This window comes from Polyodon spathula, chromosome 10, assembly GCF_017654505.1.
Source record: "Polyodon spathula isolate WHYD16114869_AA chromosome 10, ASM1765450v1, whole genome shotgun sequence".
Taxonomy (NCBI): domain Eukaryota; kingdom Metazoa; phylum Chordata; class Actinopteri; order Acipenseriformes; family Polyodontidae; genus Polyodon; species Polyodon spathula.
Genome location: NC_054543.1, coordinates 28,477,826 through 28,504,500, shown reverse-complemented (window position 1 = coordinate 28,504,500; position 26,675 = coordinate 28,477,826). Strand labels below are relative to the sequence as shown.

At 36.3% G+C, this 26,675-nt stretch overlaps 1 protein-coding gene across 10 annotated transcripts in view; it reads right to left on the bottom strand.

The window, feature by feature from the left end:
• Nucleotides 1-3,488: 3,488 nt before the first annotated feature.
• Nucleotides 3,489-26,675, bottom strand: part of LOC121322053 (tensin-like) — a 309,001-nt gene continuing 285,814 nt past the window's right edge. For 7 of the 10 annotated variants that reach the window (XM_041261522.1, XM_041261526.1, XM_041261527.1 and 4 more), the window contains 14 exons: nt 24,882-24,977; nt 23,183-23,218; nt 21,875-22,037; nt 19,733-20,493; nt 19,425-19,511; nt 19,079-19,210; nt 18,612-18,704; nt 17,175-17,252; nt 15,921-15,992; nt 13,648-13,674; nt 12,035-12,203; nt 11,556-11,624; nt 10,322-10,351; nt 3,489-8,867 (listed from right to left, as the gene is read on the bottom strand). In XM_041261522.1, coding sequence (XP_041117456.1) covers nt 8,729-8,867; nt 10,322-10,351; nt 11,556-11,624; nt 12,035-12,203; nt 13,648-13,674; nt 15,921-15,992; nt 17,175-17,252; nt 18,612-18,704; nt 19,079-19,210; nt 19,425-19,511; nt 19,733-20,493; nt 21,875-22,037; nt 23,183-23,218; nt 24,882-24,977 — 1,952 coding nt within the window. In that variant the 3' untranslated portion in view covers nt 3,489-8,728. The remainder of the gene's footprint in view (nt 8,868-10,321; nt 10,352-11,555; nt 11,625-12,034; nt 12,204-13,647; nt 13,675-15,920; nt 15,993-17,174; nt 17,253-18,611; nt 18,705-19,078; nt 19,211-19,424; nt 19,512-19,732; nt 20,494-21,874; nt 22,038-23,182; nt 23,219-24,881; nt 24,978-26,675) is intronic. The other 3 variants (XM_041261524.1, XM_041261525.1, XM_041261531.1) reach the window with 3 other exon arrangements.

Genomic DNA, 26,675 nt, shown 5'->3' with positions numbered 1-26,675 from the left:
GTGGAAATCATTTAAGCAACTAATTTATGTCAAAAAAATATTATAGAAAGGTTGGCGTTTCTTATGTGTTTCACTTAAATACCGGACATCGTGGTATCTGGGCTTGTTAATTCTTGCCACCTGGACACAGATGCCATTTCCCGGACTGTCCAGTCAAATCCGGACAGGCGACAACCCTAACTCAGGGAGACGGTGTTGAATTGTCAAATGCTCTGCAACCCCCGTAAACAACAACACACATTCTCCCTATTCACTAACGATGTGACCTGTCCTGTTTCCCTTACAATACATATAACATATATAAAAGACATACAAGACAAACTGAACAGACAGCAAGTCTGCAACAAAGCAATTGTCTGGGTCATTACAATATATTTTGTAATTTGAAGATAAAACAAGCATGATGGCCTTTATGTGCAAAAATCTTCACTAATATACAAATGATAGTGAAAAATAAATAAATAAATAAATACCAAGACCAATAATAAATAAACGTCTATGTATTAATTTATGTATTGACTTATTTCAATATGTATATTTATTTATTTGTTTATTTATTTATGTTTTATTTTTAACAAATATATAGGCTATTCTTAAGTGTAGCTAATTTTCTGAAATTAATGTTCCTTTTCCTCTAGTGGTGACCACAGATAGTGTTACTCTCATCAGCCAGTATCGAGATAGGAAACCGTACTTCCTTGCGCTAGTAGGGATCACAATGGGCGTTACACTGACAGGAAACCAAAATTTTTCAGAGCTCAAGATCAAAATCTCAGAATGAGGATGATGAACATGAATGATGGCTCGAAAAATCTTAAAAATGTGTCCCGTGAATTCTCAGCTGGCTGATTTAATCTTTCAAAATACTGCTTGTTTCAACTAATTGTATAACACTAATAGTTAATACAACATACTTGCAAACTGAATGCTGTAGGTTCAAATATCATATATACCTTTTTTTTTATTTATTTATATAAAGATTTATTTTTTCAGGCAAATGTTCCATGTTAAAACAGAAATAAATAATTTAATATAAATGATATAGACGTTATAATAAATGCCTTCCCTAATATTTGCCATGTTGACAAAAGAAGTTAATTGCCATTAAAATCGGGTGTACAGAGAACACTGGGAGTCTGGAGCCAAATCCCCAGTAATGTGTTTGAAGCTGACACCCTGGCATCCTTCAAGAAGCTGCTTGATGAGATTCTGGGATCAATAAACCACTAACAACCAAATGAGCAAGATGGGCCGAATGGCCTCCTCTCGTTTGTAAACTTTCTTATGTTTTTATGTCATTTTACTTCAGTCGTTTCTTTTGGGGTCAGGTATTTTTACAGGCTGCAATGGGAAGCAGCTAGTTGGTTATAGACTGGAAAGAAGGCCCTGGAGGGGTGGGGACAATGTCACTCTCCAGGTGAAAAGACCATGAAAGTACTACAGTGCCAGATTCTGGTTTAAAATGAAAATACATGTATGCTAAAACAGATTTATTACAAAGTGCACAGTAAACAACAAGGGCAATTTATAATTGTTTTAAAGCTACAATACAATTCAATGGTGGACAATCCAGTACTAAGACTTGTTTGTATAATTGGCTAGTTGAAATGTAAAAAAAAAAAAAAGTACCTGCAATCAGACCCATCCTTTTAAGACAACAGGAAATCCATTATAGACAGTCATGTGAGACTCTCTTCTGGTTGGATGACTCTTGCAACAAGTCTGATTAGACCAAAACATATAGTCAGGGGTACCAACGATGAGTACTTACACACAACGGAAGCACAAGCCCAGCTAAAAGGGACATTCCAATGGCAGCCGTCTTGTCAGCCACGAATGCACAAGCAATAATGCTGAACTGCCCACAGGCATACCGAACATTTCAGAATCTATGATGAAAAGTGTTTTTGTTTTGTTTTTTAGAAATGTATATCCTGAACATGTTTTAATGTTTTGTTTTACCAGGATTTGGTCATAACACTCGGCTGATGTCAAAATATGTTTGGAGAGTATATTTATAGTTTAAAATGAGTTTCCATTTGGGAAATTACATTTTGGGCTTGAACATGTTTTGTTTGTCCTTTTTAATGTTTAGTTATTGCAGTTTTACAATTATGTCTGAGCTGGTCAGTGATACATGTTGAACACATCTCAATTAGCCAGTTACTACAAACTGGAGTGTCTAAAAGATGTATAGAATAGATTATTCCAGGCTATAATTAATATATGATGGCACGCAAAGGGGGTGCAGCGTTTGCCAGCAATGAAAGAATTTGATAAATATTCAGATATCCTATGTATGCCATTCTATTTTATATATGTCTTATCAAATTTAATTTGGTTTATTTTTGTAGAAATCTGTTATGGATCAACTGTAACCTAGCAACCACAAAAGGTTTTCTCACTGAAAGGCAGGGATTCTGGGAAGGAAAGTGACCTTCAAGGAAAAAGCGCTAAGGTATCACCATCATACAAACCAATGTTTAAATCGATTTCTATTTTTCTTTGTAAAACAAATAATGTTAAACACATTTTCATTGTAAGCCAGTCAGTGTTTTATGATGTGGTTCTTGGTCTTTTATTGGATAGGATTTTTAGCTAATAAAGTGCATTATCATGGATATCCCCATATTTCATTTTAAACCGGAACACACAAGCGTTATGCTCACCGGCGTTCAGTGTTCCACAGGCACTAATGTGTAATACTCTCTATGGTGTGTTAAAACATTTAGAATTCTCAACTCTATTCCAATGCAATGTGCAAAGAGAAGCTATCATTCCTACAGCACATGTATATTGGATGAGTAATAGTTTTTAATGATGAGCATTTAATTCTCACAGTGGGATTTGATTCTACTACTTAGTCTCCTTGAGCTACGCCAAGCCCCTCCACAGTCAATGAGATTTTACTGTAGATTTCAAACGGTGTAATATTAGCCTGTAACAGGGAACTGGTGTCATCTAGTGGTGCTCTAATAATATTACAGTGCAGATATTTCTTTAGTCTACTATAAATTAATGGATGCCAGTCCTCGTAAGCCAGTCCTCGTTATCTAGTATGTATCTTATAACCCTAGCAACCACTTCACCTGTAGGCTAACATCAAACATGTATGGTATAATCAATATTAATTTGAGATAAAATGATGGATTCCGTGGTATATAAAACAGAAATGTATTGTATGTGCAATTGCTGTTTCACTTTGAAATGAACTGAATGTTTTATCAGCATTTATACATTTACACAGTTAATGTATAATTGTATAGCATGTACCGTACACCAGTGTGTATATTGAGGTCTCTGTAATCGCAAGAATTACAAAAGAATTAGAATACACCACATAGCACTTCAAATTCTCATTCTCAGCCTTTTGGTAAGATTGTAAAATGAAAACTGTCAACAACAACATTAGGACAGAAATGAATGAAACAAACAAATACCCCCCCAACGACAATATCATATCAAGCAACGGTATATTTTTATATAACTGATTTGTATTGCTTTTTATTTATCTTGTATTATTATTTTTTTCAGAAACAATAAAGCCATACAATATAATATGCAAAGTAAAATACACAAGAGTTCTGTACAGCCATGATAGCACATTCACACATTCTGTACCAAAAACAGATATTGCAAACAAGCAGGTAGGGATATAAAATCCTATCTATATAAATACAGAAACAGGGGGTTGTCATTTCTTCGTATTTCTTCAGTTTTCTTTTTTATCAGTAAGATATAACACTGATTAGCAAGTTTGCACAAGGAGACAATGGCAGCAATGGAAATGCAATACAAAAAATAGAAAATATAATTCAAAACAAAAACAAAGTTTAAACCACTTTGCTGGCACTATTTTATTTTTTTATAAATAAGAAAATTACGAATGAGAGGGAACCATTTGGTCAGTCAGTGTTTCTAGTAGCTGGTTGATCTCAACATTTTGTCTAGTCGATTAAATGATCTCAATGATTTGGCATCACAACATGGATAGTTAATCCATTCCACTCTCTGCGTAAAGGAGTATTTCTTAGTCTCTGTCCCACTTGAAGTCTCTACTTAATTTCCAACTGTGTTCTCTCATCCCCAGTTCTATACTGAACTGAAAGTACTGGCTAGAGTTTGATAGTTTCTTTTAAGATTTGAAATACTTGAATGGCATTCTCCTGCGATTTCAGAGCTTCAGATGTGTACTATAAAAATGGTGTATTTGCATGTAAATGCACGCTGCTATCTGGGAGGAATCATTGAATCAGAAATTACTGAATCATTCCGACTGCTGAATTTCAAAAGAAGCTAAACTGAGCTATACACATCAGAACAAATTGCAGGATGTATTTCGACAACAGTTTCTAACACATGCTATCATTTTCCAGACAAAAACATATATAAGCTGTGATTTATAATTTATAACTGTTATAATCTAATAATTAACATACATACCATTTAATGTATTATATTTTTAAACTGAATTTAATATAATTAAACAAATAAAGAAGACTTATAGTACAAAGAAAATTGAAAATGTTTACATTCTTTGGCACATTGGAGTTAATACAGTATATCCTTAAACTACTATCCACGGCTATGTATCAGTTAAACACAGTTTAAGTGCATTACATAATATTTATATACTGTCTGTAGTTTAAAAAAGGAAGACATTTCAAGAAATATTAAGTGCTTAGGCATGCTTGTAATCTAGTCAAAGTAGTAATCAGGTGAAAGTATTTAATTTGATTGCATATTGCCTCGGTGCATCTGCTACTCGCTAACTGCTCTTTCGGTTTAGCTGCCTTCCCCAGCCTTTTAAGTGCATAAAGCTTTTAGTGGGGCTGAATTCACCAAATTACAAGTACCATATGTTACCACTTCTTTCAAAAGGAGTTGAGGGAGGGTACATTTTAAAAGCAAGCTACGATGCGAAATAATAATAATAATATTAATAATAATAAAACTTCCCCAAAGCTACTAATGTAACCCTGAAATCCATGAACTCATGAATAACAAAACTACAACAAATCCCAAGTCGGGACATTTGTGAAACCTTGTTAAAGATTATTGAATAAATGTGGGTTTTCTATTATAAACCGACTATATGTCTGTTTTGTAACTGTAGAAACATTTCTATAAACATAGATATTCCAGCAAGGTGGTTTAAGAGAAAGATAACATAAGAGGAATTCTGTACTAATAGCAGGGAGTGCGATTTCAATTCTTTCTTTGGCACGTGCATATATGTGTTTGTGTTTCTGGGCTCTTAGTAAGTGGTAATTTTATCTGTGTTAAAAAATAAATAAATAAAAAAAAAATACTTTCTCTGTTTCCTTGTGTGCAATGCTTTGCTTTAACAAAGTGGCACCATTTACAAAAGCCCTACAGCAATGTTTTCCGCTTACTTCGCTTTGTTGCTCTGCGAAGAACGCTTAGATAGTTTTGAAAAAAAAAAAAAAAAAAAAAAGGACACACTTTCTTTGAGGACTAGGGGGATTTATATTTTAAGAGAAACTCTTGTGGTTCATAAAATACTCACTACCCATTCAAGTCTAAAAAAGAAATTAAGTATATTGTCCTTCAGCATGTTCAGGTATGCTTAGGTATGCTCCTCTTGAAGACTAGGGATAACTGACCAATATCTCAGCTGTACAGAATATCTCAAATGTGTCTCATTGGGTATAGCTAGATGTCCGCAGGAGTATTCCTCTGGTGTCTTTCACTGCCAAATCTAGAATGATAGAGGTAAGTTCAGTGTTAAGTGAGCCGAGGTGTCCATGGCAAGCCTGGGTTAGCTTAGAAATGCTCAGTTGTCCTCCTGTGACAAAGCAGCCCAGGGATTGGAAAGCTAGAAAAATTAGAGGCTGTACTAAAATTCATCTCTGATATAGACATGTCTCTTATTATAATGTACAGAATACAGTAGAATGGTGTTTGCAATATACATTTTATCACAACAGCTATTACAAACAAAGACATCACCGTTCTGTTCAGTTACAGCAGTATGCAGTGGAGTACGGTACAGTGAAGCTTGCAATAAGGCATGTTTTCTAGCTCGCTCTCTTTTGAATGCTAAATTGTAATAGCAGTTTGCAACAGAAGATGGCAGCAAATCTTAAGCCAAGATAACTTTAAAACTTGAATCCAAGACTTTCCAAAGACCATTGTCTCTGTTGGAAAAGATATTTCAGAAACTGCTGTCTGGATTCTAATGTAGAAAGTAGATCAATGTCAGGCACCTAGTTGCTATTAAAAAAAAAAAAGATAATAATAATAATAATAATAATAATATAATAATAATAATAATAATAATAATCACATTGTTCTGATAAAAAATACTTTATAATTGAAGTACTGTGAGTCTAAATGTGATGTTTTAATCTTTCTATTTTAGTAGACAATGTTAGACTTCTCTTTTTATGAATATAGCAAAGGCACACTGTACACTATAGCATTTATTTTTCAGTACGAGGTGGCTGGATTCTAAATGACCAGGCATGCCTCATTCCTGCACTTCGCTCTTTTATAACTTGCTCCTTTTTACAGAGAGAACTCCCACCAGCAATTCAACCCCAAATCACACTTCTTAAAAGACATTCCAGGTTCTATGCACTTGACACAATTCTTCATTCAACATTTCCTTCCTGTTACTGTACTTTTTTTTTTTTTTTTACTTTTTGAAAACAGTTGCTCTTAGTAAGTAAAACAAACAGACCAATGTGGAAAATGTGGGATTCAATTCCTTATCCATAAATTCAAAAGCCCAATTATAAATCACGCCAAGACTAAACTCTATTGATCTGTGTGCTTGTCTGTTGAACTACTTTTTAAACCTGTCAAGTGCAAAAAATCCTGGCCTTCCTTATAACTTTATTAGTATATACACCAATACATGTTTGTTCCTTATGTTGCCCTTATAACATATTTTACTTTAGTACTAAAACACATACAATGCATATATTCACATAGATCTAAAACAAGGATAGGCATGTTTCTTTCTTTTCTATCCTTCCTGTGAATTTAACCCTTCACATGCCTATTGTCAACTAACACAGAAAAATATTATGAAAGAATAAACAATAAAGGAGTGAAAAAAAACAATATTCCAAATATATAGTGACAAGCTTTAACATACATACATTTTACATCTTATATTTCTTAAATGTTGTTAAAATCTGTCAATTTTTAGCCAAAATATATATTTTTTTAAATGCTTTACTATACATGATTTTTATATACGAGTTAAAACAGCACGGCATGGCAAAAAATAAATATTTCTTAAAGAAACTAAATATATATATTTGTTTTAATATATTTGATTAGCTTACTTAACTTTTCGGTATAACATATATTTATAAGGCCATTTCTTGAGCAGTGATAGGAATATTTCTATGCATACAGGATGTTGTAGCTATATTTGTATTTGTGTCTAAAGAGAGAAGAGCTACCCTTGAACAGTGAAAATGGCTTGTCCTGCAAAACTCAAAAAAGGTTCTTCAATTCTAATACTTCCAGAAAATAAAAATAAAAATACATTTCATTCAGTAATCTTCCATCTGTTTATCTTGCTTTTTCTATGGAAAAAAAAAGCCTACTAAGAGAAACAGTAAGTCTTCAGCTCAGGCTTCAAAGACATGAGAGTCTTTTTGCAAATAGACCAAAAACCGACAGGGGTTTAACATAGAATTTTATATTCCCCTGGCTGGGTTTGCACGGTTGACATTTCTACAAGCAACATATCATAGTTGGTGTAGGCATATCTATCAGTTATTTTAGTTCTAACACTGAATAAGGCAGGGTAACACTAAATATTAGTCTAAATCTGAAAAATATGTTTTGGGGTTAAAAAGGACTCCACTTGCACTTTGACTTGCATCTGGTGTTGAGTCTCTCTTGAAGAACAGTGTGTGTTTAAGCAGGAAAAGCCATTTCAAATGTTTATTCTACCAAGCATGTAGCCTCTTTAGAAAGCAAAGCAAAGCAAAGCCTAAAAACAAGACTACAGCTAAACACAATACATTCAGGAGTCTGCCAGCAAGAGTACTCCACCTCCGTCTACTGAAATCTCCATGTTCTGGGATGAATCTCAGATCTACCATGGCAGTTACCAACCAATACAAGGTGTTGCCTCCATCCAATACAGATTTGGTTGACTGTATTTAGAGGAGTGAAGATATCTACAGCCCTTTAAGCATCCACTACCTGTTAACAGAGCCCAGTGACCATTCTGGGCATTATAAATGACTATATACATTTTATTGGTACACCAAGTGTACATGTATATTATTTTCTCTTCATAAGAATGAGTAGATGCCATTTGTAATTTTCTACACACTGTTAAAGACCAATATCTTCAAACAGAAACCACAGTTTGTAAGGTATGTTTTATATGTTAAAACTGTCAAGGTCTGTTTTTTAAATGCCTAGATTTGATTAATCAATCCAAAAGCTGGTTAGATTTCAGTATCCCATTCGCTCAACTTTGCTTTTGTTACTTCCCATCAAAAGGAAGTTCCCTGACCTTTTCTTTTGTTTGCGATACATCAAGATCTTCCCCTACCATCAGCACAGCCACTATCCCATGATGCACTTTCTCTATCTCCATCTCGGATCAACTCCAAGTCCTTCCAAGAACACCACAAATGAACAATTACAGAAAATACAAAAATAAACAAACAAACAAAAAAAAAACACCTCCTGACTCATGAAACACAAAATGTCCGACACTGGGAGCACATCATTTCTGGTTGCCGAGCATCACCTTGGAGACAAAGTTGACAATAGCGGTGGCAGGCTGGTCTGGGTCCATCTCTGCAAAGAGGTGGCTGACATTATCTGTCGTGCTTCCTTGTTTACGAGCCACAAATCCAAAGAACCTGAAGGGATGTAAAAAAAGACAAAGGAATTACTGACTGTAGTGGTGCCTATAGATACTGTAGTTCATTTCTGCCACAGAAAAACCTAGCTGGGATTGAAACGATAGATTGGCTGGCTGGAATAAAGTTTACGGTAGCTAGGTAGACTGATATGGTTCTTTGAGTCTGAAATTTGCACAGTTACTTACACAAGATTGTTCACAGAACATCGTGACATAGGCATAGATGACATAGTATATACTTATACATGGGAGCATTACAAAAAAAAAAAAACTAACCATTTGAATTGTCTCCGACTCATATTCTAAGGTGCCATTGCATCCCAAAACAATTTAATTAGTCAAATAAAACAGGAACAGAATGTGACAGGGCCCAAGGTTGCTCTAATTGGAGAGGCTGTGAAACATCTGCAATGTCTAATTAGATCTATCACCAACACAGCTATAACCCTGCAGTACAACAGCCTCGGTCTATGATAGGGGAGATTTGCATTAACATAAGCACACAACTTCCGAGTTCAGCTAGTCATAGACTTACATACCGATTTATTTGTGCAGAATGATACACCTGTATCTCAGCACAATTATTTCATAGAGATACAAAAATCCAGATTTGGCAATGATGTGAAAGACACTAATGCACATAGCTCTGCATGTAGGGTCCATACATTTAGACATGTCTATGCTTGATTTTATTGTACTACAACTGAAATCACAAAAGACTATGACAAAGACTAATTTAATGGTAAACGGCAGTGCAAGTAATCAGTAACACACACTAGGGTGTTCGGAATTGCATGCCTTGGGTATACTAATATAGCACATACTGTTCTAAAGCAGAAATGAGATCAACTTTTTACTTCTGCGACAATTACAAAGGTAAATCAACGAATGAGACAGACTTTTACTGTCAAACAGCAGGTTTTCACAAATGACAGTTAACACCACATAAATTGTTAAAGCCTTTTATCCTGGCACAGATGAATCCCCAGAAAAACAAAAGTGAGTGTCACTTTTCAGATGTCTGCTTGGCTTGGCTGAGCTCTTGCAGGTTCAACCTTTAATCACCCTAACTTGGAATATGTACTATTTATACTCATTTTATTTTTCAATAAATTTGAATACTGGCTTTAGAAGTTTTTATAGTTCACACTTTATTATTTTCAGCAGAGTTTACTGAGTCAAGAGTTTTTTATGTTGTGCTTTGGTCACACATCCAAGAGCACATGGTAATGAGATCGGCATGTCTCAATGTGTTAGCCTGGTAGAATAGCTCAAATACCTAAATAAATCAGTCCAAGGAACTGCCAGTAAAAAGTAAATCAGCTCAATCTATGATTCGCCTCATAGGACACAACAGCTGTAACCAAGATAAGAACAAACCCAAAGCATGAAGAAAAGCTTAACCAATTAGTCAAAAAAAGAAATAACAATAATAACTGTAAACAGCCTTACTTTGCTGTGCCACCGTCAGCCTTGTTCCATCTAGAAAAAGGGAAGAATTGCACTTATTATTTGTTTTCTTCATATTCTGTTAAAAAAGCCTCTATAAAATGAAGTTTGGTTTCACAGACTTGCATTAATCTTGGAATAATGAATGTTACCTTAGGTAAGTTACTAAAAATTATTGTTTCTAATTCCTGTTGTGTGGATTGGCTTCCCCCAGTAGCACATGACATGGCTTGCAGAGCACAGCAGCAGACAAGTGACGCATATCGAAGGTGTTTCTTTTAGATCATTCTTAAAAGTCAGAGTAATGGATTTGTTTATGGGACGTGAAAGAAAAACCTAAGAAAAATGAATTCCATGAACACAAGCTCACAGAAAAATGCAAGTCTGTGGTATGGGAATCATTTGTTGTTATTGTATACAAAGAAGGAAAACAAGTTTGGCAAAACACATTTTACATCTCACTTCCATTTGCTTGTGTGTTAAGTTTGTAATAAAATCACGCATTACAAGATCGTACTTCAGTTCATTTGATTTTCAGATCATGTATTTATCTTTCTATCTTTTATACAAAATACATATTTAATTTTACAGTCCTCTGGGTAGGTTCGTGATGGAATAAACACTGTAGTTCAGCCAGATTTCCAGGTTGACTGGAAAAAAAACACTGCTTTAATATTGTATCTAGTCAGTGCATACACTAAGCTGGGGAAAGGAAAAGCATAGCACTGTTTTTTTGGGCTGGGCCGGATCTGGGTCTAATAACAAAAACTTTACATCGAGTCTGGTCGGGTCGGGAAAATAATTATCAGTTCATGATCGGGTCGGATTGATTAATTTGGACCTGTGAAGACCTCTAGTATAAACCAGTACTTGAATGGCTTTAAGTGACACTTCTGAATTAAATGTTTCTTAGCACAGCAAGTTCCACTTTGAATGGTGGAAATAATAATTTTTACTGGTTACATCCTCAGGTTCATCAATAGTTGAGTTTTCATGCTTTTCAAAATTACAGTAAAAAGAGAGACACTGCTAAATGTTGGATTTGTCTTGCCCATATCAGTGTAACAGCGCTGAAGCGTGAGGCAAACTGGAGACCATGTCTTAACTACTACACAAGAGAGCCAGGCTGTTCTGTTACGGCAGTGAATCACACAACAGTACTCATCAGCACAGACTACAGCAATACTGATAACTGATGTAACATTTAAAAAAAGAGAGAAGAGAAGCTGTTACTTACTTTCTCTCCTGTGGATCCAGGTCACAGAACGTGACTGTGTTTATGGGATAGTGGCGACGGAAGAAAAGCCTGAGAAAGTAAAAATAATAAACTTATGTTGGGCACTGGCAGTATAATGCAAGCCAAATGTTCATATTAACATCAACACACATATTCATAGCAAAACATGAATAACATACAAATAAACAAAACAAAAAAACAACAATTACATAGCAGAAGAGACTGGAACATCCAGTCGGGTCTTCTAAAACACAATATTTAAGCAATAAGAACCATTGAAAATATTGTAACACTGTAACCACCTTCCACGTCTTAATCAGTTCATTATGTAATGATACAGTAGCTATACAAGACTTTGAACCACAAGGACCAGGTATGTGCACCCCTGCTGTATGACAGAGATCAAGCTTCTGTAATGGCCTAGAATAACCTCATTGGATTTTGAGGATTGTCATAGCAGTAACACTACGTATCCTTACTTTCTCTGGTTGTCAGTGAGGGTGATGCCTTGTGTAGATACTTTGAAGTGAACGATGGTGGCTGTGGGTGGAGGATTCGCTGAGAGAGTCTCTGAGATCGCCTTGGCAACGGCCTGGGGACCGGTAAGAGATTCCATGTCCACGGAGTTTAAATAGAGAACATTACATGCTGGAGAAGACATCAGGAAAATAATTATTAGCCTGTCCTTCATTGACTCAGGTTAGGGGAACTGCACCCAACAGTAAGTGCAAGCATTTTGGTTTGTTTATATCAGGATTTGTTTCCTGTTCTCTCAAAACATTAAGTTATTGAAAGGCTGGTTTTGGTGCAGCTTGATTTTTTTTTTTTTTTTTTTTTTTTTTTTTAAAGGAAAATACATCAATGAAACACATCTAGCAAAACAAACTAAATTACACGACGGTTTGAAAGGGTATTTTTTTCTTGCAGTTTATAATGTTGTGGTACTCCTTTCAGAAAGAAAGAAAAAATGAGGGTTACATGTTGTATTTGCTTCTAAAAATGTGTTAAATTATGTTATTCAGTTTCAGTAACTGTTTACCTATAAACCCTTCAGGTACGTCAAGGTCAGTAGTGTCAGTGGGCAACTGCCAAAATAATTCAAAACTTTTACATTTATAAAAGCTGGTGTAAGTGAAATCAACTGGCACCTCACAGTGAGAGGCAAATTAAGTGGCTGGTCCCATCAGTTCAGGTTTGTGGCCCATACACTGTGCTATGGAGAAGTTTGCATTGTTAATCCTTGTGTTATCCTTGCTTTAATACATAGGGGGACTTCAGGGTTTCCAACAATTTTCTATAATCTTTTTGTAGGACTGGATAAGTCTACAATTCAGAGATTACGAAAACCAAAAGCTTGTAAACCAAATGGGACTGATAGAAACTGTAATATGTTTGGTCATTCTTTCACCATTTTGGCTCTACCATGACACAATGTAAAGAGGTTTGTGGCACATCAATAGAGAGGGGTTTTATAGGTAAATTAATTATTGTAAAGAAGTGTTAACCAAGGCTATAGAATAATTGTACTTGTACTGAAGATCATTTCACTGCTTTGCTTGCTTTAATTTGGGACATGCATGACACAAGAAGTTAAAGTGTACCAGTAATTGTGCAGTAATTCTTGAACAAAATCTACATATCTCAAATTAAGTAAAATCAAACAAGCAAAGATGGTTGTCATACAGATTAGTGTGGAAGAGATAAGAAAATTAATTTTACATCCTTGGTTAGCACTCTTAAATGACTTAGTTGGTTTGAAGGTTGAATACAGAAATCTTGCAATCCTTGGTTTTGGTGGCATGTTGTCAGTTGATGAGGTTCTACATTTGTCATGCTGCTTTCCTGTATTTTTTAAAAGCATTACGATAAATATTATGCCAATGCAAGTTTTGCAGTAAGATAATTCTTGAAACAAGATGCGAAGCAATGTGGTTTCAGTTCATTGTTAATAACAGACCTTCATGCACAGTTATAGAAAGCGAGTTATAGATATGCATCATGTCTTCCCGATTGCCTATGTGAAACATAACTGTTAGGCTTTTGAAAATGTATACGAGAACAAAGATTCACAGATAAAATGTGATTTATTTACCATGGGCAGCAGGAGGGACTCTCTGTCCTACATTTATATCACAATAACAGAATGGGGGGAAAAAAACAAAACAAAAAAAACACAACATATATTAATGGATGTCTAAATGATGAAAATAGTTTTCTGGAAAAAAAAAAAAAAACAGCACATATAGCCTCTATGGTAACAAGGAAACCATAAATAACTGCAGTACACTATTGCTTTTATATGTAAAGTACAACATGCCACACATGCTTTGATCTGACTAAATTCAAACACTCAGTTCTAAAAGCTTGTTTATAATTGTTCACCATATTAGTTAAAATGTACCTTTTATTTTCTAATTTGCCTTTTTGCTATGACCATTGATGTCAAATTGATTTTTATTTAATTTTTTACAGGCAAATCTGATTAAATGGCATTTTGTTGACACTTCGCTTGCACATTCATTTTAGTTGATTACATCGTCCTCAGAGGTTGAATGGTGAGCCTGTTGCTATGGTTGCTACACTGGGTGACTTTGAGAGAGATTGATGGGCGGTGAACAATTTCACTTTTTTCATTGTAGAGAAATCACAACATTTTAGTGAACGCATTTTATTTGAAAACAAATCAATTACAAGGGACGCCATATTTAATTATTTTGTAAACTATTATTATTATATATATTTTTTGCACTTTTTTGTTCCATAGGGATTTGGAATTTGTCTGTACTCAACAGTTTACTGCTGTACCCAGTTAAAATGGTTCCTTTACTTTTCAGTGTGCCATAATGACAATGCCTGCATTTAGATCAGAAATTATGCTATACTCACACTTGCTGTAATTATATCTCATCCTTTCTTTGTACTCTTAAATTACATTTAATTTTATATTGCATGCCCTTTATCTTTGGATATACCCCCTTATTAAATCACTAGTTAGTTTTGCAGTACACTGCAGATCACAGTACACATTATACGTAGTGTGTGATATATCATATATATTATATAATATAATATATATATATTATATATATATAGATATATTATAATATATTATATATATATATTATTTTTGGGGTTTCTGTTGCGTAAAAATATTACATGAAGTAAGAAAACAGCGTTTTTTATTTATATAATACCAGTTTCAGGACTTGTGAATCTTTTTATTCATCAACATTTTCTAAAGTAAATTTTTCTGTGCAGCCTAGTACCCCATTAAAGTGCTGAGAAGGTTAGTGCATATACTGTACTGTATATTTTTTTTCTCATTTTGTTGTAGTGCATGTAAGACTACATTTTTGCATAGTGAAACATTGCAATGTTAATTAAAGCATCAAAGTCTGCTAAAACGTAATATTCATGATACTTAAAGTGTTCAGCATTGAGTGTAAGCTTTGTGAATATGTGTGATAGTCATTTAGTGTTGCCTATAGTGTTAAATATGTGCTGCAATGGAATCTAGTAGAAGGAAATCGATTAGATAATGACTTTCACAATGTTACATAACTTCATTTTGATTAGATTTACATATACAGGGCCATTTCTTGGGGGTGTCAATTTTATATATCACTTGGCAAGCAACCAAATGAAACCAATAGGTTGTACAAAAAAATTATAAATTCTATATATGCAGAATGAACTGATCTTCCTAAAGAAAACTGTACATGTAATCATTCAATTTACAATAAATAAAAATCCATGTATAAAATGTATTAAAATTTCTTTTAAAACAGCACATGTGAGACCGCCACAGAAAATGAAAGTGCATGACAGGTAAGATTGATGGAATTACAATTTATTACCAACACATTCACCAGGATGGCAGCATGGTCCACATTTAAAATCCTATGCTATGACACTTGGACAGCAAAGTCATGTGGACATCCAATTATGGGTTACGTTTTAAAATGACTATTATAATGTATAATGTTGAATAGTCATTTGAAATAATGAATTTATTTCGATTAAAAAACAAACAAAAAACATATTGTAACTGTAGGTGATAACATGTGTACATTAACTTACACAATAATTGCTGCCACCCAGTTTTCAGACTATGTCTGTCTTAGCTTGAGGTCAGCACATTGTTGTTTGTGCATCAGCCTGTTTTATTAGCATGGTATACTTCTATTTTAAACAGTGGAGCAATCATTATAATGACAGTATGCCCTCTAAAGCCAATACTGCTTAAGAATCTTAAAACTCACATGGCACGGTGGTTTCAATTACTCTAATGCAACCCGATTCCTACATACACATTTGGCATTGGCTGTAATAAACTGGAAGCAAGCCTGCTTGATTCTCCCTTACCTGCTCCCTGCTTTAGAAGCTCTGAGGCCAAATTTGAGGGTGTTGATGTTTCTGGGGTGTCATCATTAGGATCTTAAGAAACCAAGATACAATACATTAGTTTCCAAAAATCAAACAAGGTTGTGACAGTTGCCCATGACAGTACTGTGCCTTAGAGAGGGTTACATCTAAAGTCTTGGTTTTGATCACCAGCAAAATGGATACAGTTAGGAATCTGGCTTGTACAAAACCAGGAACTCGTATTAAAAGAGTGGTAACTCGTTATTTGAGTGGGCAATCAAATCAATGGACCGTCATTCATTGAGACAGACACATATTGGTTCTTTTCTTTTTTAACGGTATTATAGTAAACCATAGACATACAGTAACAATTACATTTAAATAACAGCTGAACTAATCACTACCAGGGCTGTGAGTAAAGGTCTCCACACACCGGACGCAATGTGATTTGTCCTGCGGTAAAATGGTACTTTCTCTACAACACTGCCTTTCACACCGGTGGTAACAGGTGTGAGCGACAATACCAGTACTTATTTCACTTAAGGTAAACAAACCATACACACCAGCTATCCAGTTCTGGAAATGGCCTGCCAGATGTTTTCCCTCACTGACGTGTGTTTAAAATTTGTGTCCTTTATTGTACAGCTCTGGGTATTTTGATACTGCATGAATTATATTTTCTTCTGCCATTGTTTACTGAAGGTGCCCAAGGGAAGCTGTTCCTCAATGTTCAGTTCCCTAGCTGCTGCGCGATGTAATCGCAAAAATAGACACCAATCCTATTTTTTTCGCATCGCTTCAGTGCCGCCCGTCATATCGCAGGCAGTGTGAAGGGCTTGTATCAAAAATATGCATATTTTATTTTTTTTCTCATGGTACAACACATTTGCTTGTCGCATCGTGTCTGGTGTGTAGAGGCCTTAACAGTCTGATTACAGCTAGGCTATTACTAAAAATATGATTCTACCCTAATGTTTACTACATTGTTTCTGCCTTTGGTTTTACTAAGCATTTACCATAGCTTGTCATGTTTTTTATATGCTTTAACACAGATGCCTGGGCTTTGCAATGCTTATCTATGCTTTACCATGCTTTTGCTTTATTACACTCTGCTATGCTTTTACTATGGAGAACTTTTACATGGGAAGGTTATTTGAAATATCCTACAATAAATAAGGATGACTTATACTTTAATTTGACCAGGACTATATTTTCAAAGTGTTGGTGTGGTTCACAGCTTAGAGTGTGTCTCACCTTGTGCTGGGATAACAAGCTTGCAAGGCAGAGCCAGTGGTGTGATGGAGTGCTGGTACACCAATGCAGACAGGCACCCTAGAGACACAGAAAGAAACAGCCTCAAACCATTGAAAACCAAGGACCAACATCAGCTACAATGTTGCAGTGAGTGTCTGTAAGGACTGTAAAGACAATAGATTTGACAGGGCTCCTTGAGTCTACCTCCATTACGTTGATATTGGCCAACAGTTGTCTCTGGGAAGCCATTTTTGGCTGCATTATTTTTTTGCTGCATTTAGTTGATCTTGAGAATTTTGGCCTGCTGTTTTAAAACTGTATTTTGTTTTGCATTGGTTCCTGCCAAAATGCTGACATATTATTATGTAAATAGTGAGTTCTTTAATTAGGCCATAGCAGATAAGAAAGATTTCTAAAAGAAGAACTAAAAACAATCCAGTTAAAACAATTGCAACACTCCCCTTCCTCTTAATTTTCTGAGATATTTACTTTCAGTAACAATAAACAGCAGCTCCTGCAATGGCAGCCAAAACAGGATGTTTTGAAAGTACAGTCACGGACCTGCTCAGAAGGGGCATTATGCTACCTTGTGAACATCTGCTTGTATAGAAGTATATACAGTTAGTTTCTATGAAAGCGATTTTCAAAATGTCCACTCTAGTATACTGGGATCTGTCCTCTAAATCAGTGGTTCCCAACCCCGGACCTGGGGACCCACTGTGTCTGTAAAAACAAGTGCTCTGGCTTTTCTGTTCCATACCACATCATGGATTGTAATTGCTGTGTTACCCATTTGACAATATGGGCAATAATCCTTACACTATAAGTGCACTAAAGCTGACATTTTGAAAAGCGATTTGAAACAGACTTTAAAGTTTTTCAGAACACCGTTACTTACGCTTTAAACCAAACATAACAGTACTAAACTCATATTTGTATAGTGTGGTTCTTCCTCTCTACTGCGTGAGACAGAGATTAGAATCTTACAGGGTATTAATTATCAAGCGACAGGCTAGATTACTCCAGATTATCATGTTTTTTTTTTTTTTTTTTTTTTTTTAAATGCACCTGTTACATCACCAAAAAATAAATCAGCATGCCAGACGTTTGATTTAAGGGTTTGTAAACCATCTTAACTAATTCTTGTAAATTTTACAATAATTGAAGCAAAAATCTTTGAGAATCTTGACCAAAGCGTATTGGGCAAAAAAGTTAACTGTGTATGGTACATCCTTACAACTTTAAAACAATTACCCTATTTTTTTATAAGCATCAGTAGCATTTGCATTGTGTCCCTTACCCTAGTGCAGTTCAACTTTTCATTCTAATACTTTGTAATACAATTCCTTCACAAAGTCTCTGAATGTACTGCTCTGAACTCCATGTGTTAGTAGTACACAGAACCATGGATTTGACAACCTGTATCTCCATACTCACCAAAGTAAGGTTCATTCTGGCACCCCTTAAGTTTCACCCCCTTGGGGCTTGTCTCTATCAGAAAGTGTCTCACCAGCTCAGTGGTTATGTCACCTGCAACAGGAGGGAATAGAACTTAATTTGTGTCACCAAGAAAGGTTAACAAATTTAGCTAACTGCCACCACCTGAGCCCCTGACATGAAAACCGACCCTGCAGTGATGCTTAAATATGCATTGCAAATAGCTAAAGTTATTTTCCCATCTTTGTGGATAATAGGGCATTGTATAGCAAGTAAAAACAATAAATTCTTAAAAAAATAAAAAAATTGTGAGGTCACGTATGACCAGTTTTGCTATGGGACCCCACACTAAAATATCCCTGTGTTAATGTGCTGTTCGGCTGGTTGTTGTAATGTGCGATTGAGGCTCTGGCTACAGGGAGTCATGTGCTGGAGCAGCGTGCATTGCACTGGCTGGGATACAATACCTTTCTTGTTTTGCTGCACCACGGTGGGGGGAGGAGATGCTACCTTCATGGCCAGACCATAGGCACCCCTGAACGAGTGGCTGTCTCGGATCACAAAGGCTCCTGGATCCCTATCGCGCAGCAGGCCAATTGCTGTCAGTGAGGAGACAAGGAAAGAAGGCAGGAGAAAAATATGTTTTAATTTAAATTCAGCATTAAATAGAGCATAATTTATTTTTAAAGTTTTGAGGAACACTATTTCTCCTGTATTAAATAATATCAATAAAAGAGTAAGGTTTTAGAAGGTGTACACTTGGTAGGCTACACTGCCATGGCAGTGTCCCATATCTGAAACCTTATAATTCACCTTGCTCACGGGAGATTTCAGGCTTGTACCAGAACTTGGACGTATCCTGCACAAACTTCACATTGGCCCTGGTCTCCGGGCTTCCATCTGTAAAGAGTTGACAATAAAAGCAAATGTTAAAAAAGGAATGGAGTTTGGTTTCTCTGGTGCTGTAATCTTTTTTATGATCATGTGTCTGCTCCATTGACCTGCTTGTTAACGTCCCATTCACTTGGGGGGGGGGGGATTATGACACAAAATTGAATTATATATTGCATAACTTAAGTCTACATCAGCAATTTGACATTCACACCAACCATGGTCCTTACCATACATAGTGAGCTTGGAAAAGTCTGGCAAAGTGTGGGAGAATGCTGTGCTGGGCGTGCTACCCCCACTGGAAACTGGCGAGGACATCTTTCCATTCAGAGTATCGTAGGACAACACGCCGTTGGTGCGCTCCCCACTGGACATGCGTCTCTTCTCTGGGAGCACAGGTTGAGGGGCTGGGCTGCCCTGGCTGAGCCCCGTGCTTTCTGCATAGCCAGCCGGGGTGATGGGGAAGGTTGGTGTTGAGGGGGGGTGGTATCCAGACGAGCTGCTTTGCCGTGACAGTGTGCCATGCCTCTCGTCTGGACTGGAATAACCGTACATGATGTGTCTCTCCAGACTTGAGCTTCCTGGGGTCATTTGTGTCACCACTGGATGCCTGCCGAGTATGGGACTGTTTGGAGTGCCAGGTTCACTACTGTTTGCAGCGACCACGTGGCGTCCCATAGCTGGGCTCCCCTGGTTGACCATCCTTCTTGCCAGGGCTGGGCTTGGAGGTGTGTTAGTGGCCACTGTTCGGTGGAGAGTGTGGGGGCTCCCAGGCACATTGTGGACACCCATTACGCTAACCTGAGGACCCTCAGACTGGTAGGGGCTGTAGTCAGGACCCACGTAGCTGCCCGGCACGCCGCCCATTCCTGGATAGGAAGGAGTTGGTGTGCGGTAGGTGCTCTCTGATGGTTGAGAGCGGAAACTCGTGTCGACCGTTGGGTTTGTGGGGGTGCCCATCCGTACACTGCTGTCAGCAGAGGGATAATTGCTGTCAGAGAAAGATAAAGAGAGTAAAATAAAACACCAGTGTTAAAAAAGCTCTAATGGTTGAAAACCTATTTACAAATCATTAAGTCTGTGTAGGACAACTAAACAAATAATTCAAGAAGATTCAAGAAAACTACTCAATGGAACAAGCTATTTTTCAAAGCAGGGGCGATTGAAAAGTACATAATTGAGTATGTAACTTAAACATGTGTAAGTCTTTATCTTAAATTTCCTTCTTGCACGCATTTAGGATGAAATAACTGGTCAGTCTAATACCATAAGAGACATGGGGGTCTAAGATCTGGACAGTGGTTGACTTAAATGCAGCTTTGCTGTAAAGTTGTTGTACTGTATATTAACTGTAGTTGTTTTACAATCAATTTGCAGTTACAGTATTTGAAGATTGATAGAAGTATCTTTGCACTTCAGACCTCTGATTTACATTAATTTGTAGGCAGTTTCTTTATGATTTATTGTAAAGATGTTTTATGATGTCTGCTAGTACTTGCTTGTTAAGACATATTAAATAAAGTTGATGTCTGCCAGGAGACTCTCCAGAAATTGAGAGACTGTCCCACTGTGCACCTTTCCAGGGGAAATAAATAAACTGCATCTTGACACTGCTTTCCAGTTTACTTCCACTGTTGACTTGGGTTGGTGTTTTAAATAAAAGGTTTCAATCTTGCCATTGTCTTGGAGGGCTCACAAACAGCAGTTGAAGATCAGGAAAAGTATAATAAATGAAAATGGGGGGAGTAAGTCTGGACTAAAACTTGGCTTTGGCTATATTATATGATACACGCATTATAAAAAATATAAAGTAATCAGTATCTGTTTATTACATTTTCCCTGGTTTAGTCTTATGTACACTTTAGCTGAACACTGCATAAAGAATGTACATTACATTTTCTTTACACTGAGAAATAAATTTTCAATGTGTTTTGCTCATATTTGGAATGGGATGTGACTTTTTATGGTTATATATACACACAAATATAAAGATAGTATATACAGAGTATCTTTTATATGGGATATATCTATACTATGATATAATATATATTATATATATTATATATATATATATATATATATATATATATATATATATATATGACCAATTTACATTTTTTTACACTATGTTAAGTTAAACATTACCAATAATTATGAGTTTTATCTCCCTGTAATAAATAAGCTAAGTATATTCAGAAAGCCATTTAAATTTTAATCTATCCCAGAACTCCTCATTTTTGCAGATAAATAACACATTGATAAACAAGTGTAAGTAAAATAGACAATGTGTCTTATATGGATCCTTGTGTGGGAACAAACTCAATGGATTGTCACAGCATTAGTCTAGTGACCTCAAGAAGCCTAGAGCTCACCAGTCAACACTGTGGATGGGGCTGCTGGTGGACAAGGGGGAGGTGAAGGCATGGGATGGGGCTGCATGCCTCTCAGGACTGTAGCTCACTGGCACTGGCGAGCTCTGCTGGCCACCTCCCCCTGTGGCAGTCCGGGCGACAGACTCCACGTAACTCCTGGGTTCTGTGAAAACACAGCAAAGAAATCAGGATACCATAAAGAAATCAGTCACAATACCCATTTCACAATGGTATGAAACAATATCAGAATCAGTACTACTGTACTACTGTATTATGGTCAGTATTTGTTCAGTCCAACTTGTTGATATTGCCGACAATGCTATGGTCTGCTAATTGCTCTGCTAAAATTTATTTAGGGTAGAACCTTAAACTTTTGGTAAACCAAGATTTTGTTGATCATGATTGTTTCATTGGAACTTGTGGTTTAACAATGACTGATTTGCTTGAGTACTAGGACATTTGATTGTTAGGCTGTATTTTTTACTTGCAGGTTTCTTAAGGAAAATCTTACAGACGCCACATGTACATACTATCCACTACCTAAAAATGCATGATCAACACAGAGCATGTGATTCATGTCATTTCAAGACATTTCTGCTGCACATTATATAGGTAGTGTGAATAGGGTATTAACAGAGAAGTATGCATGGAGTAGAAGGCTAATGTCTACAAATCTGTTCATGTCAGTTCCTGCATTCATTCTTCATGCTCCAATAGTTCATTAATAGTTGAGCCTTCTGTTTCACAGCACCACACTTGTTGCTTTGTTTTCCCTCCAGTATCCATTTCAGGTTCTCAGGTAGAGATTGAGAGATAAGAACTGGGAACAACCCATGTTCTTTACTGTTTCTTTGGCTAAACTTGAGGAATGTCTCATATACAAATGTTGCAGTGTTCAGGATTTATTCTAGAAATGTACCATACTATGCAATACTATGCAGTACACCCAATCATTTTTTAATAGAAGTAGTCAATTCAAAGAGAATCAAATGTTTTATATGTTAGGCATAGTTTAATATCATTTTCACACTGAGCTGTATGGTTCTTGTATCATCTCCCATCTTCCAATGCTACAGGTTATAAAAACAAAACCAAAAATGTACATGTCAGCATGATGTTACACTAAAGAGAGATGAAATAAAAACTACAAATAAAGCCCTGGTTATCGTACCTGAGGTACTTGAGGTTGAAAAAATGACAGAATTCAAGCCAAGCGTTGGGCCAGAATTCCTAGAGAGCCACGTGACACAGACTAGTCACTCAGAACCTCAGTGAACCAAGTGCAATGTCACCCAGAGAGTCTCTTACCTTCCTCAGTTTCATGTAAAGGGCTAGTTTCTGCATCTGACAGCATAAGAGGGATGGGAAGGGGTGATAATGAGTGAAGGACAGATAAAGGACAGGAAGTAAAATGAGACGTGAAAGTTACAGACAGTATTTTGGTTTGTAGTTAGAGGGACAAGATGGAGGACAAGAAAATGAATTGAAAGAAGGGAAAAGAGAAAAAATTAGGAAGTCTTTCAGAAAAAAAAGGTTTCTCCCAAACCCATTGCAACAATAAGACCTTCTGTCACCAATATTGCACTTTACAAGGTGCTTATAATATCAGTGGTCTTAATGGTGTGTTTACTGTTATTAGGATAAATTCTCAAAGCTCTTTCCTCAGCAAAGGAAATCACGCCAAATAAACTTAGCAAACCAAAAATAAATATTTTTTTATTGGGGGGAATGCAAATATAGTAGAACTACAAAGTTCGGAACCCCACACTTTCAAACAGACCGGTCAACCACACACAGAACTGAAATCTGGCAAACACTGATGAACAACATTACACAGAAATGTACAAAACTGAAAAGCAAACAACCTGAGAGTGACACCTACAATTACACTACTTATATGTTTGATAGTTTTGTAAAGTCGATAGGTGTTCTTCTTTCAGAAAATAGGAGTTCACTAAAGACTGTAGTAAACTCTTTGCAAATATGGTCCATGGTCCTTTACTGGACATAAGAACCAATCCACAATAATAATAAATGATGGAAATGGCTGACCAATTATTATGTTTGTCTCTTAGCCATACCGACCTCGTAATGTGAATTGAAACTTTAGTGTTGAAACTGGGCAATGCTCCAAGTCAGACATGTAAATTACTCACAAATTTTGGTCAGTTTACCCCAAAGTAGTCCTTCATGTTTATAGTTCATACCACATAAATAACCACAGAAAACTGCGTCACCAACTTGACATCCCTCACGGGTATTAGAACACAGTCTGTTAATAAAACATTAAGAACCACAAAGTTCCAAGCACTGGCGGTATGTCTGCAATTGAACTGATCCTGAGTACACAGCAACTTGGCCAAGGCAAATACACAAAGAGCAGCACTTGAGTTTATTTAATTTAAATTAGTTTTAAAAGAAAGGTTTAACAACTCACTGTTTTGTATAGTAGAGTGGTATTTTTTTGGTATATATTATATGCAGGGAGTCATCCACCAATTATATATTTTTTCTCCATCGCATATATTGCATATCAGAAATCATAAATTGCTTGGAAATGTCTACCTACAACACGTTTTATGACAGTATACACATAGAGGACATTCAGTGAACATTCGTGGAGTAATCCGTTTATTCCACGAATGAGAATAACCAAATAGCAGACAAGAGTGTATTAAACACAGTTCTACACGCACTTTCATGCAGTATTTTTTTTTTTTAACAAGTTCCTATACGGAACAGAAAATATACTTGAATTAAAAAGCTGCATTAGGGGAAATACTTTATATGAATCACAGATTCTGCTCACCAATGTGATTCTCCCAGTTATTCTGTTTTTAAATCTGAATGAAGGCAAAGATAGATTCCAACATGAGCTCTGATGAAAAGGTAATGCCTGTTGTGCATCTTTCAAACTCCTGTTGTATAAAATGCATGAAACGATAGTATTTATCAATCATACCATGTGGGGAGATGGCAGTGGGGTTGCTCATCATGTTACACTCACCTTGTCCAGATTGCTGCAGTAGGATCTCAGCTGGGTTGTGGGGCTTTAGTCCCAGGGCTGACAGGGGAGTTTTCGTGAGGCCAGGGGGTGAGCGAGCTTGGGGGAAGGAGGAGGAGGGAAGGGGGATAAAACACAAAGGTCAACAACCTACCCACCAATCAACCCGTATCATATAGAGGGGCTTGTTTTAATACGGGTAACTGTATGAAATTAACGTAATTACTGTATTGTAATTTTTACAACAAAGACACAATGCAGTAATTAAGCTAGTGCTACCACTGTTAAGCCAAGCCATCTCTATTGGTGTGTACAGTACATTACGCACGGTGACTGTTTATAACAGTTTTGCCGTTGAACATGCTCTGTGACTTGAACATGCAATGCACCTGTTTCAGACTATTCGCTGTTATTATTGCTTTGGCACAATGTGTCATGCAGATACATTCATCACAATTCACACTCACTCCAAAGCTTTCTGCTTGACAGGGTCTCTTAGAACATAGACTTTCAAACAGTTAGGTTTAGGTTTAATTCAATAATCTCTCCGTAATCGGAAACTGTCTTACTTTCCATCTGCATGCAACATCAGACATGAAACATGCGAGGAGGTTTGGGAGGAGGGAGGACAAATGAAGGACAGGGAGTAGCTGTTTCATGCATCCTCCACTTACCAAAGAATCCCAATCAATTCTTTGTTTTGCAAACAAATGCCACAAAACTTAACAGCATTTGTGTTGTTTTAGATGGGTTCCTGAAAATACCCGCGCTTCACTGCAGGAGGAGGGAGCCGCAAAAACAAATGTTGAATTCATTTTGTCTATGTTCAGTTCCTCTCAGGTTTTTGTTTTCAAAAAAGACTCTGTCCAGTGCAAAGATGCACTTAATTACAAACAACTACTGAGTTTAACTTTTTTGTCACATAGTGACAGGAACTTGATAAAAGGTGCATAACTTGTAATTCAATAGGGATGACAATGCAAAGTCTTGGGTCTGTCCTTTACAGCTGAAGCTAGAGAATCGACTGGGTCTCAAAGGCTCAGTGACTGCCTTGGCACTGACCCCCAGGGGTTGTTTCAAAGTTTGCGTAAGAGTGGCAAAATGTTCTAAAACCTCATGAAAGAATGAATGCTGATTAGGCATATTGTCACTAGAGGGTTGTGTAAACCTTTTTACTCTGTACATACCAACAGGTATAGTAGCGACTTATTTTGCAGCACACAGGATCTTGTTTTAATCGTTTGGGTATTTTTCTTTTATTATAATATACCGTCAGAATTTCTAAGGGTAATACCCAATATAACCACTATTATTCAATGTGTACATTTAGGAAAGATTAGAGATATATGGTTTAGTCATAAATAGTATGTATATTGGAAATCTTCTATTGACTTCCTGGTGTAATATGAACTATAAGATTGTAAGATTATTCAATTTTCATAACCTTGGTACTGAAAGGTTTCTATTTTAATATCACCATTGAAGTCAGTTTTTGATATCAATTGGACAGACACCTTTGTTTTCAGTCAGACAGAGTAATTTACTGGTATCTTTCTTGCATATTAGCAAGTCTAAGCAGCTTTCTTTTAATGACATTTTTCTGCAGTAAATTCTAGGAGGATTTTCATTTTCACAGCAATTTCAACGCCCATATAGTGATTTCTCAAGAAATCTGCGTTGGTTTATTTAGACAAAAAACTAAATAAACTGTACAGCCAGGCATATTCTAGAAGTCCACAGAAGAGATAGAACAGAGACTTTCATGAAAGAAAAAACACAGAGAAGGAATTCCTATGA